This window comes from Lathamus discolor, chromosome 6 (assembly GCF_037157495.1).
Source record: "Lathamus discolor isolate bLatDis1 chromosome 6, bLatDis1.hap1, whole genome shotgun sequence".
Taxonomy (NCBI): domain Eukaryota; kingdom Metazoa; phylum Chordata; class Aves; order Psittaciformes; family Psittacidae; genus Lathamus; species Lathamus discolor.
In genome coordinates this window covers 38323805-38336863 of record NC_088889.1, presented here as the reverse complement: position 1 = coordinate 38336863, position 13059 = coordinate 38323805, and the positions used below count along the sequence as shown (strand labels likewise).

The 13059-nt window shown below is 45.1% G+C and overlaps 2 protein-coding genes across 4 annotated transcripts in view; one reads left to right on the top strand and one right to left on the bottom strand.

Annotated features, from left to right (window-relative positions):
- AREL1 (apoptosis resistant E3 ubiquitin protein ligase 1) overlaps positions 1 to 13059 on the bottom strand; it is a 31900-nt gene that overhangs the window by 17165 nt on the left and 1676 nt on the right. For 2 of the 3 annotated variants that reach the window (XM_065686133.1, XM_065686135.1), the window contains exons 1-2: positions 5348 to 5454; positions 982 to 1236 (exon numbers count right to left, since the gene is read on the bottom strand). In XM_065686133.1, coding sequence (XP_065542205.1) covers positions 982 to 1072 — 91 coding nt within the window. In that variant the 5' untranslated portion in view covers positions 1073 to 1236; positions 5348 to 5454. Of the gene's footprint in view, positions 1 to 981; positions 1237 to 5347; positions 5455 to 13059 lie in introns of those variants that run through there. The other variant, XM_065686134.1, reaches the window with a different exon arrangement.
- Positions 5436 to 10864, top strand: FCF1 (FCF1 rRNA-processing protein). Its single transcript, XM_065686136.1, has 8 exons — positions 5436 to 5524; positions 5605 to 5672; positions 5840 to 5911; positions 6168 to 6316; positions 6753 to 6825; positions 7774 to 7861; positions 8339 to 8433; positions 9675 to 10864. The coding sequence occupies exons 1-8, from the start codon at positions 5522 to 5524 to the stop codon at positions 9721 to 9723; spliced, it is 597 nt and encodes a 198-aa protein (XP_065542208.1). The 5' UTR covers positions 5436 to 5521; the 3' UTR covers positions 9724 to 10864.

Genomic DNA, 13059 nt, shown 5'->3' with positions numbered 1-13059 from the left:
TGAAATATGCAAACAGCACAGCATGCTACAAGGAACAGTTCTTCATCCATCACAGATTCCCAATCAGATCAGGAGCTAACAGAAGGACAACATGTTATCCTCAGAAAACAGTGAGAACGGGCTCTGAGTACTGCAAGATGGAGCTGCTTTTTGCAGGATTACCAACTTGGGCAGCAGTGGCCAAAAGTCACTCATTCAAAATCTAACACCTACTTGTTTCTGCAAATCACAGTTAACTTCTAGTCTGCCATGAAAGCACAGGACAGAGCCACCACCAAAATGGACAGAAGCTGACCCTCAACTAGGAACCTCAGAATAAGCAGCTATGGAATAAAAGGATTGCAGACAAAACCATCCCCATTTGTTCAAAACAAACTCCTAGGGCAGAATCCATTTTTTGCCCTACTCCACTACGGAAAGTATGAATGCAACTGGAAAACAGTCCATCTGTATTCTCCTACTCACTTCCGCAAAGTGGAGCCTCACCACTGAAACTCGCTGATCAACACACAAGCTAAAACCTTGGGTTCGTACACTATTAATGTTGCAGCAATTTTTAGAGACATGGATCTAGAATCAAGTTCTCAGTGAGAAGGCTGCTAAACAAACATGTAGTAAACAGACCACACCCAGAACAACAACATGCTGTCTGGTTGATAAGACACAGATAGCAGCAAGGAACGTGTGTGACAATTAGGCATACACTAATGCATACAATATAGCTCGCCATGTCACCATTCAGTTAGTAAGAAGCTACATTGTGCATTCAAGCTGCTTTTTCTCTCTTTTTTTTTTTTTAAACAAACACAAAAGGGGAGTTATTTGTCAGTCATCTCAACAGCAGCAGCAACGGACATCAGCATGCAGAAAGCTCAAATGAGGTATTTCCCCCCAGCAATAGCCATGACTTCCCAGACCAGCAAATCCCCTTTGCTGGCCTCCACAGATATTCCATCCTGCAACCGAAGAGCAACCACATACCTTTACACAAGTACCCATGTTCTAAAAGCCAAAAGTGGAGGACCCATTCTTCAGCATCCTTCCTCCTCGTACCCAACAATGGGGCAAACATCAGCAAGAAATGGCCATAGGGAAGATTGTCATAGAAACTCCTGGAACTTGCATCACAGAATCACTGTTGAAAGGTGAGGACCTGAGCACAGCAATTTCTTCCTCTTTGTGGAAAAGTGTTGCCCTGCAATGCTGCTCTCTGTAGCCTGTTGTTTGTTTGCTTCCCTTAAAAAGGAAGAAAAGGAGAGAGAAAAGTTAGATTGCCCCACGGCTGTGGACAAATCTAGCAAGCAGAAACATGTGATGGGTGTAAGATGCACGAGTGTCGCTAGATGTCTTATCAACAGGAAAGGTATGACTGATGATGAGGTGTTAGGCTGCCCCACATCCTCAACCTTCACCTGTCAACAATCTCATTTCTTTACGACACCCTGAAACCAGCAGGTTCAAGACAGAATAAAACACGTCCTTGCTCCATAGGTTTCATTGGGCTCATGGGGATTTTTTCCCTTTATTTTTTTTTTCCCCTGATGTGGTTTTAGGTATTCAGGAAACCACTGTCCTCACGAGGCATTTCTGTTTCAGAAGCACTGTCCACTCAATTACAGTTTACTGTCAGGACTGAGGTAAAAATAATAAAAACCTAACAGTTAGGATTGATTTAGCCCACAAAACCCAGGACATATGCCAGAAGAAAAGCCACAGAGCCTACACAGTCAGTACCATTGAGAACACAAATTACCTAAAGGAGTGAGAATGACATGAACAGACCCAGGCTCACCACAGCAGCTGTCTGTAAAGACAGTCACCTCTTACGGGGATGTAAGTGATGTGCTCCTTCTGCTTGCCATACCACTGCCTCAGCTGCCACTTCCTCCTTACTCGCCCCTCATCTACCTTCCCTTCACATCTCTCCTACTTTCTTCCATCCCAATAACCATACAGACCTGGCTGCCTTTGCACACTTCCACTGAGCTTTCTAACACATGTGAGAACCAATAGGTAAGTCCGTGCAGAGCTCTTTGACTGTGCTGCAGGAGCAGCCAGACTCTCAGTCTTTTCTTCATTCACATCTCAAGGAAAATCCCACCCACTTAGCTATTTTCTTCATTCCTCTGCTTGAGCAAACAGCAATGAAGTCCCCAGGCATAAGTTCTCATTGTCCTCCTAGGTGAAGCTTCAGGTTTCTAAATTCCTATCTCTGCGTATCAAGAATCACTGACCTAGCAATTTCCTTGATATTTTAATTCTCCCACAGTACATATCAAAGATGTACTACAAATGCCTAGTCGAAACTCTGCTCCAGCTTGGCCTGGCTGTGGAAGGTCTATGGCTTCCCTCCACACAGCTGAGGAATTTCACGGGAACTTATCAACCTTTGGGAATCTGTAAGATCTCCCTGAAGCATCTTACAGAACCAATCTCTTTGTGTCACCAAAAAAAAGGTCAACACAAAACCGGCCCTGTGCGTCTACCCAAGCTATTTCTGCTTCAGTCCATAACTCTTTACCTTCTGTAAAGCACACCACAAGTCACCCGGCATCTCTCCCAAAAGCACAAAAAGAGAAAGGCCCATCATTTCAACTACAAGGGCTTTTAAGTCAATTGAAGCCTCAGTCTCTTGATGTGCATTGCAAAATTTCAGAGCTCACTGGACATAGTGAAGGAGTTACCTCCCTCAACTGGCATAGCAACTTGTCATTTTATTATCTCCATGTGAAGCAATAAACAAGACACCAAGTCAGGTGGTCACCAGAGATGAAGTGAATGTCTTACAATCAACTTTCTTCTAGCATACATGCTGCCAGCAACTTTAAGGATGCTTTTGCAGCTGGATACATTGGGGTAAAGAACCAAGCTGTGAGTAGCTGGTGTCCAAGATACGTTGCCATTCACTTATTAGAATGCAGATCTAAACTAAAATAGCACCTGTGCTATGAACTGCCAGCTAACCATCTGGGAAACTAATTCTGAACATTAGGCATATAAGGTGCCATTTTTGCTAGAACAGAAAAATAATGCTGAATTATCTGACAGGTCTTAGTGATCTTGATCCAAGGACAGAGCAAGCAATGGCCTCCTGCCACCTGCAGGGAAAAGACGGATTTGACTCAAGAAGTACCGGCCTAATCGGGATAGACAGCAAGGATTCATAAAATAAACTATATTAGCATCACCGTTTCTCTCAAGTCAGCAAGGAAAGGAAGGCCAGTAATGGGAATACATTTTGTTTGTATTACTGCTGCTGTGAAGCCAGAGGAACACAGTGCAAATCTCCAGAAGGAAGAACAGGTGTAGCTGCACATACAAAAGGAACTATAACACAGTAATGGCACATTCATGTGGCCACAAGTACAAAGCCAGCTGGGGGCATGCTATACAGAACTGATCTACTGAGGTCCTAGGAAATCTGTTGTGTCATGGGTTTTTTTGGTGCATGGATAAATTTAGCTTCCTTTCTTCTTTGCCCTGACAAGTTCCACAAACTAAGAAGAAAGAGGGATTAAAAACCTCTCATCCACCCAAGATGACAGAACTCTTCATCTCTATACAGAATGTCCTCTCAATCCATGCACACAAATGTCCACCACCAATGGCATATGCATCTCATGCCATGCACAGGACAAGTCTCTTTTGAGTGAGAAGGCAAAGTATTTTCGCACACTTAAGTAAAGCACGCACAAACCAACAAACAGGAATGCCCATGGGAACCTAGCTCTAAAATATACCCACAGAGGACTAAAAAGTCAGCGCAAAAAGCACTGAGCAGGCTCCAGTATCAGCTGTCAAGGACAAAAGCCACATCAATGGCCAGTGTCCATACAAAACAGTCATTCTCTCACCAGGGCTGGAATTTTGTCATATGCATTTACACACAAGCCAAGTAACATCGTGGGAACAGGAAAAAAAACCCACAGCACAGGAGACTTTTGCCAACCGCCTCGGTCTAAGGACTTATAATTGAAACTGAAGCGCCACCAGGGCTGTCAGTTCTCCCTGTCCTTCTTAAACACAGCAAGCCAGCAGAGGGTAACTTTCAGGCAAGTCTCATCTTGACATCAAATCAGCTCCCTAAGCCAGAACAACATTCAGCCTCTTGCCACCCATGGGGAAAGCAGATCATCCCCTTCCTCCTCAATTATTGCCTTCACCCAAACCATTTGGGTCACTTAAGCAGCATCAGAGAAGCCACACCAACCGTGTGTCCTCAACAAACAATTAAGTCTGGTACAACCACCTGTTCAGCTGTGGTTTCGCTAACAAACCCAGTTCTCCTTTCAGTCTAGTTTTCCTCCTCCTTGTCAGAGCCTCAGTCACAGTTCTATTGAGGGCAGTGCTTCAGGAAAAACACTCCTGCATAATACCTCACGGGCTGTATAGCTGCTTTTTCTGACCAGATAAAACCGGCTGCATTCAGAAGATACCCACAGGTAAAGGTTCTCACTAATCTCAAAAGCTTACACAAGAAAGATAACAACAGGGTGGTTTCTCTTTCACATTCCCAGCAAAGGGCACTAGAAACCAAGGTTCTCGGACTAGTCTGAGAACTTGGAGAATATTCCCTTACATGTGCAGAAAAGATATTTTGGGACAAACTACACCATTACGGTTGCAGAAAGCACTGCTGAAAACGTGCCTATTTGTCACAACTGCTGTCAAGATCTACGGATGACAACGCGTTGCTTTTAATGTAGGCATCCACGAGCCAGAGCACAGCAAAGCCAGCACTACATCAGTTCTTCAAATCACGCCAGCCCAGCAAGCTTCTGAAAGCGGCTGACGGCTTCTGTAATCTCCCAGCCCCGTGAACAGAAACGGAGGGAGGAGAAGGGCGATCGGTGTGCTCTGGGCTCCCCCCGCTTGCAACAGCTGGTGCCAACGCACCCCACGGCCTCCCCAGGCGCCAGCCCCCGCGACCTGCCACCGACACACCGACAGCAAACCGCTCGGCCGAACCAAGAGAAGGCGGAGACCACCGCGCTTCCCACCGCGGATGGCCAGCGCCAGCTCTCTGCTCACCGGGAGCAACGGCCCCGCCGCGGCCCTCACAGGGTGGCCACCCGCCGCCGGCAGAGCGGGGACCCCCGCCGCAGCTGCACCAGGCCTGTCAGGGGCAGCGGGGGGGCGGTCTCCAGCACGGGCGCCCCGGGCCGGCAGAGGGGCCACCCGCGGCCGGGCCAGGCCGTGCCGGCCGCCGCCACGCCGGGGGGGAAGCCCGACCCTGCGGGGCGGCCGCGCTGCGCCTGCAGCTCCGTCGGCCCGGGAGCCCCGCTCGCATCGCCGGAGCCCGCCCCATCCCTCCCCGAGGCGCGGACGGGACAGGGAGCACCGTTACCGAGGGCTCCGGCGGCAGCCGCAACGCCCGCTCTTGCGCTCGACCGGCGCAGGCTCCCGCTGCCGGGGCTGGCTGCCGGAAGTGACGGTCCTCCCGGAGCATCCCGGCGGGGCGGAGCGCGGTGACGCGACGGGATAGGACCGGAAGCAGCGGAGTAGCGGCGGCGGCAGCAGCATGGTGAGCAGGGCCCTAGGCGGGGGTTCTCGGGTTCGGCCTTCCTCCCGGCTAAGTGTGGTTGCCTGGCTGTCTCGTTGCAGGGGAAGCAGAAGAAGGCGCGGAAGTACGCGGTCATGAAGCGCATGATCAGCCTTCGGGACCAGCGCATGTGAGTGCTGTTGCGGCGGGGCCCGGTCCCTGTGCGGGGCTGGCTGTCTCCGTGTCCCGGGAGGGAGAGGGAGAGGGAGAGAGAGAGGAGATTCCGGCCCAGGCTCCTCTGGTGCTGGCTGCCCTCCCCTGTCGTCCCTCCCCAGGAGTGTCTGTGTTTCCTTGCAGTAACGAGAAGGAGCGGGCGAAAGCCCGCGTGAAGAAGAAGGAGGACCCGAGTGCCATCAAGGAGCGGGAGGTGTAAGTGCTGCCGACGCTCTGGGGAGGGCAGGCTGGCCGGCCATGCTGCAGGCTGCAACCAAGTTGCTAGAGTAGGACATGGTGCCCCAAACCAAGGGGTCAGGCTCGGGAGGCAGTGTGGCAATTTACGGGTCGCCATCCCTTTTTGCCTTCTTTTGTTTCTGCTCGTTACCCTTCTTTCATTCAATGCAAGTTGTAGGATTGGACATCTTGTCAACTGTAATAAACTGATTCCAATTCTTTGTCTTCCTGGCAGTCCACAGCATCCTTCTTGCTTGTTCTTCCAATATAATACACAGTTGGGCCCGCCTTATCACATCCTGGTTGACACAAACTTCATCAACTTCTCCATCAAGGCCAAGCTGGACCTAGTGCAGTCAATGATGGATTGTCTTTATGCCAAGTGTGAGTGTCTGCGTCACTTGCAGCTTCTTCTGGACCATGTAGTGCCACACTGTGCTCATGATGTGCTTTGTCAGCCTCATGCCACTAGCTGAGAATAGCAGGGATCTTGAAAAAAGATCTGTGTTGTGATTATCAAGCTCCTTGTTTGTGGCTATGGTAACCCTGGAACTGTCTCTTGTTTCAGTCAGATGATGGTCTTAAATGCTAATCTCAAAAGTAGAGCATTAGTAAGTTAAAAATCTAAAATTACCATGGCATGGTCAAACTCATTGGCTCTACACTTCACCACTTTGCAACCTTATTATCAGTTTTCATAAGTTTAAAACTGTAAGTAGTATATTACAGAGTTCTATGATAGTTCCTGGGCATGTGGACAATAAGTAGAGATCTGTGAAGAAGCACTGCTTGGTTTTAATACAGGGTATTTTGCATGCAGGTATTCCGTGTATCACAGATTGTGTAATGGGTGAAATTGAGAAGTTAGGACAGAAGTACCGTGTGGCATTAAGGTAGGTGCAAGGTGTTCTTCTCTGTTTCTAGAACTTAATGTTTTAATATCAATAAACAAAAAACACTTTCCATGACAGTGCTCTTGCATTAGAGGATGGTTAGGTTGTTGCAAGAGTCCCAGGCTTGGTTTTATTTCTCTGGCTGTATGAGATCAGTACAACAGCTCGAGTTTTAGTTTAGAAGAAACCCCAAAAACCTAAATGCTAGGTATGGGTGCACCATATTGACCTGTGCATCTCCCCCCTCCAAGACTTTCAAAATTAACACTTCCTCCTGTTTCTTAAAATACACAGGGAGTTTTTAAAAAGTATATTATTATTTTTTATTATTTTAATTATTTTTTTTTCCTAGAAAGAGATACAGAAGTGACACAGGTGTTATGGAACCTTTCATTCCCCTCTCATGTTACACTGTAGGAGTAGGTAGCATGTACTAATCTAGAGCTAGGTTATGGTGTGATCTGTACAAAACTAATCCAATGTAGTTCTTGCTTTTCAGGTGTAAGTCAGATGTATTGTTACTTACTTTTTATTTTGGCCTGTTGTGTTGTAAAGTATCTGAATGCATCCCCTTAACAGCTCTGCTATTCCCCTTCAGAGAGGAGGTTCTGATATGTGTGGTACTAACAATTGGACACCGGAAGGAGTTCTAGTTCTTCCCACAGATAACTTGTTTCAAATGACTGTGTTAGGCAAGAGCCTAACAGTGTAGGGATCTTGAATCCAGCTTATAAGTACTAAGAAATACTTAACCTATAATAATTAGCCAGTCGAATTACATTTTTTTTTCTCCTCATTTCAATTGTGTACCATTTGCTCCATCCCCTCAGCCCTCGTTTTGAGAATAATGTGCTGTACATCACAGAAAGTGGCGTTCCTGTTCCTCCATACTGTGTCACTGTACACTCTGGTCTGATTGCTGTGATGCTGCCTTATATGTCCCCACAGAATTGCCAAGGACCCTCGGTTTGAGCGCTTGCCATGTATGCACAAAGGAACCTATGCGGATGACTGCTTGGTACAGAGGGTCACTCAGGTATTTCTGTTTCTGATAGTTCCTATACTGTGCTAACATACTAAAACCCTTCTAGTTAGTGAGGACTTAAATTTCCCACAAAGTAACTAAAATCTCACTAAGGGGCAGTTTCTGTTCCTAGCACAATTTTATTTGAAGCAAATTATAGCCTTCTCTGAGTATTCTTATTGTATAGGACAGCACCAAGAAGCCCTTGGGATAGGAAAGCTATCATGTTGGAAGGCTGGACAGGCTTTGGATGTTTCTACGAGTCTATTTTGATAAGCAGAAGGATAGTAGTAGTCTGCTGTGGAATTCTGTACAAGTCCTAGTAATGCCTCTCTAAGGACTGGTAGCCCTCCTGTGTCAAATGAGCTCACTGGACAGACTCTTTTGCTCCACTATGTCTTCCTTTCTGCACGTTCACTGGTGTGGAATCTAACTTCCTCTTTTTTTTTTTTTTTTCCTTTTTTTTTTTTTTTTTTTTTTTTTTTGCAGCACAAGTGCTACATTGTGGCCACAGTGGATAAAGAGCTCAAGCGGAGAATACGAAAAATCCCAGGCGTGCCTATAATGTATATTTCCAGGCACAGGTAAGGGCAGTCCTTATCTGGCAGGGAGTCTACCACCACATACTTCTCTCCTGCTCTGTCTTACAGTCAAGGCGCTAGTGTTTGCACAAAAGTAGAAGTGCAGCTGCTGCTGGAAATAGACTGGTCACAGACCTACTTTTATTGCAGCCTACATGTTCAGTTGCTTTTACTTGGAAGACTAGTTTCCTTTAGGGCAGTGTTCTTATAGGTCAGTTTTGCTCAGCAGCAGCAGGAGGACTACCAGGCAAATGCATTCTACAGGTTGTTTGGGAAAAATAAACTAACATTCTTCTTCCATATTCTGTTTGGTAGCTTTTTGTACCCTTAGCTAAGATTTAATTTGCTTCTTATCTAAAAAACAAACCAACTCGGAAGGATACTAGTGCAGCAATTTCAGTACCATGGATTTTCCAGTATCTGCAAGTACTGGCTTACTTTTTTCATATGTAAACAAAATATGCTGTAAAAACATTTGCTTAAATGATTTCTGTGTTCCTTCCAAAGCACTCATAAAACCTAAACTGTCTTAAGAAGACTTTACTCACCTTTGTCATATAGTGTTTTAATATTTTTTTCTACATAATGTACAGCCCAGAAGATTTAGATTGCATTAAACCTGTGCCAAATTGTTTCACATTATGGTAGATATGTTTGGTAGCATGGTAAGGAGAGAGGTCAGTGTGGGGGTAAAAAAGCCAAAGTCTTTAGATGAGATGGGAGAGATACTGGAAAAAAGGCAGTTGTGCTAGCAGTGGAGACAATGAGTCTAGTGATATGCAGAGCCAGCGGTATGTCAGAAATGAGGAGGTTGACTGCTAGCAATCAATATGTACAGTCCTAACTGATCCATAATTAGAAGATGGCTCAGAAGATTTTTCCCTCAAAACATCTTTGCCGCATATTTACTGTGGCCATGAATTGTAAGTGGAATGGCCAAAGTTTTATTCTCTGTGGTGGTTGCTCTTAAATCCTGTCAGATCTTACAAAACCACTGTTTTTTTCCTGGAGACAGTTGAGTTTTTGAGATGCCCAATTTCTGAGTGTAAGGTGAAGGGTAACAGCAACCTTAAGAAGGCTTTACACTTTTTGAAGTAATACTTTTCTTCCTGCAGATCTGAGCTACAGATGGAAGTGCAACAAAGCTGCTTGCTGTTCAGTCTGACTGGAAGCCTATTGCTTCATGGGGAGGGGAGCAATATGGAGTAGGTTGTCTTCATATGTTTTCTCTCTTTCTTTCTCAGATACAATATTGAGAGGATGCCAGATGATTACGGAGCTCCTCGCTTCTAACCTGTCCAGCCAAGCCATCAAAGTCAGGGCTCTGAGCAAGTTCTTCTGATTCCAAGCCTCCTGCTTTCTTTTTTGTTGGGACTCTGCTCATAGGACTGTGGGTGACATTGGCCTGACTTCATATGCTTGATCTTCTAAGAAAAAGCTACTTGGAAGAGTCTGGTTTTATTCGTCCTTGTTCTGACTTGGACTGATTACCTATAGCTGAGAGAAGCATATGGAAAACAGAGGACGGCAGTGCCCAGAACATGCCTCACATCCTCTTCACTGGCATCAGTAGAAAAGGTGATTTTTACATTCCAAATTAAATATTGGTGTGGCAAATCTGGCTGAGAATACTGCACCTACAGCAGGACAAGTATTCTGGAGAAGAGACATCAAATCTGCACCCATTGGCATGCCTGCTCTGGACCAGTGGTCTTGAAGATTTTAATGCAGAATTGGTGGGATTTTATTCAGCTGTACAATGAATGAAGTTTGGTTAAGTGTTCTGCTCAATCAGATTTCCGTGTCTGTATTGGGTTAGCTGGCAGCCCAGTCAGTCCTTTTGCTTACACATGCAGTCTGGTGACAGGACAGTAGGGTTGGGTCAGATCTCTCTTGTTTGATTGGTCCCTATCCACCTAAAAGCCATATCCCTTTTTGGTAGGTGTCAGGGTAGAGGAGGAAGGTATCAAACTGTGACAGGAAGGTGTCAAACTGGGAAAGGTATTAATGTGGTCTGGGAGAAGAGTCAGTGGGGGAAATTGGAGCAATGGCTGCAGATCAAGAGTCTCAGACCTGCAGCCTTTGCTGCAGGGAAGGAAGTGGTCAGAGGAGGGAGGAAAAAGAGATAGTTAAGCCACGTGGAGAAATGCAGGGGAAAATATTTTAAAGCCATAACTCTGCATTCTCATATCTTCTCCAATACTATTTAATTTATAGTGACATAATTTGCTCTTCTGATCTCTGCTGTGTGGTGAGAACTGTCTTAAACTGAGAGACATGAGACTATATGAGAGTCACCAGGGGCCAACAAGCTGAAGTGTGCTTCCTGGACAAAAGGCTGGGGTAAAGGTACAGTAAGGAGGGAAACTGAAAATTTATATTCTTGGTGTAATTAAGAAAATATTCAAACTTTAATACAGACTTTATCTTGTGGTGTCTTGCACTGGTTTGGCTTTTGCAGAGAATAGCTGAACTTAGCTGGCTGTATGCTGGACAGCATACTAGCAAGATAATACTCTTCCTCTGCTAATCACTTCCTGTCCTTGGGAAATGCCTTGACATGCTAATAACCTTGCTAGCACCTTGACACTACAGATATTGCAGGAAACTTTGGGAACACATCAGACTTAGCCCTTGTACTATCTTTTTGCTTGCTGTAGGCTCACCTACTAAATATCCCTGAAATAACCTGACACATCCCTGAAATAACAGCATACTAGCACTTTCAAAACATAGCCCTTTCCAAGCTGTCACAACTGACGTTTATCTTCTCCACCTCCAGCCAGGAAGAGGGTATAAACTGTGTGGTATAAACTCAAAATGAACGTGCCCATTTAGTGAAGTTTTTTACTCCTTAAATTAATGTTCCTTGTAGTCTGCCTAGTTCTAGTAACAGGAGGAAGAACCTGGAATAGGCATAAGGCAATGGCTGAAGAAGTGTTAAGAGGGTTGGAGGATGAGGAGCAGGGAGAAAGTGTTGGCAGTGAGCAAACTCATCAGGAAATTTTTATTAACTGAATGTAGTTGCCAAGACAAGAAAAATGTGGCTATTAACTGAAAGAGCTTAGTCAGAACAGGAAAGGACCACCTGAGTAATCAACTGCAGCCCCTACAGTCTCAGGGAACCTGTGTAGCGGACGCTTGGTTCAGAGGAAAATATTTACTCCATACACACCATGGCATCCCAACCTCAGATCCAGTTTACAGTGTGTTAAAGGAGAAAAGATCATTATGACAGGAAAGACTTTTGTAAGCGAGAATGTTTTCATGTTCCTATGAATGCAAAACTCTGCCAGTCCAAACCAGAAGAAAATTCCTTCCTGACCCAACTTTGGCATTTGTTTTAAACCTGCACACGAGTTAGATATCAAACAGATGCCTGCAATGTTTCTCAGTAACTCTAGGGAATCCAGCCTCCCCCCTAACATCCTGTCTCTTGCTGTAGCCAGTTTCCATATTTCCAGAAGAGAACAATCAGAAAAGCCACAGAAAGAGGTCTGAAGTTATGCAAAGAATGGGAGAAAATAATTTCTGCTCCTTTCTGGGGGCCACCAGAAAGCCCAAGGTACTGCAGTGTTACCACCAAATGACGTGAAAAAACTTAAGCTGCTGATCCAAGGTGTGACACTAGTAAAGGGATAACTGAAATGTGGTAGAATAGCATTTAGAAGCAGAAATGGCACGAGCTATTAAAAATACGAACCCAGCACCATGATGTACATTAATGTTTCAGACTGTAAAAGAATAAGAAGGCGTAATGTGAGCTTGACAGGGTTGCTTTAGGACAGAGTAACATTGGGTAAAGACAAAGTATCTTGGCTGGCAGGAGTCAAGTCTGCTGCTGCCCAAACCAAATCCCTGTATTGACAACAGCATCTGTGAAGTTACTTGGAAGTTAACGCTTTGACCTCCTTGATGCAGGCTGGAAAACAATTGCTACTGAAAGTGATTGAGTACATGTGTTTCTTCATACAGTGAATAACGGGTTTCTTCACAATATTGGGTAACCACAACGCAGCAGGAATACTGGGAGAGACCTGCCTGCAGGAAGTAACCTTGAGTAAACTGATTACACGAGAACTCTGAGGCGATCAGAAGGGTAAATCAAAGGATGTTTGCAACAGGAATTCCCAATTTTGGAACAACAGACTTTCGAAAGCTTAGTGAGTGAGTAAATTGACCCAAAGAGTTCAGAGATACAAATGTTAAGTATGTGTACAATGTGGAGGAGATGGAAGCTAAAGTACTTATGCTATCTGCAAGTCATATTCACTGCAAGACAAATCTTAGAGGAGCACCACCGCAGACAGAAAAAGATCAATAATCACCTCTAGGTGAAAGGAAAGGATACTGAAGGAAAATTCTATATGTATTATTTTTTTTTCGTAAAGATTAGCATCTCATAACTTGAGTTCACACTCTACTCGTCACACTGTACTCAAAGTTCTTCTTACAGGTTTATGGTTTAATCCACTGCTGTGGATTCCCTGGAATTTATCAACAAATTAACACAAGCTGCAGCTTTTCCAATGGAGAGGACAAAGCTTTTGCTCTACTTAACTTCTTGTGTGTATGTGTTTTTCTGACTTTTCTCCTGACTGAAAAGGTTGTGGACTTTTCCTCCATACC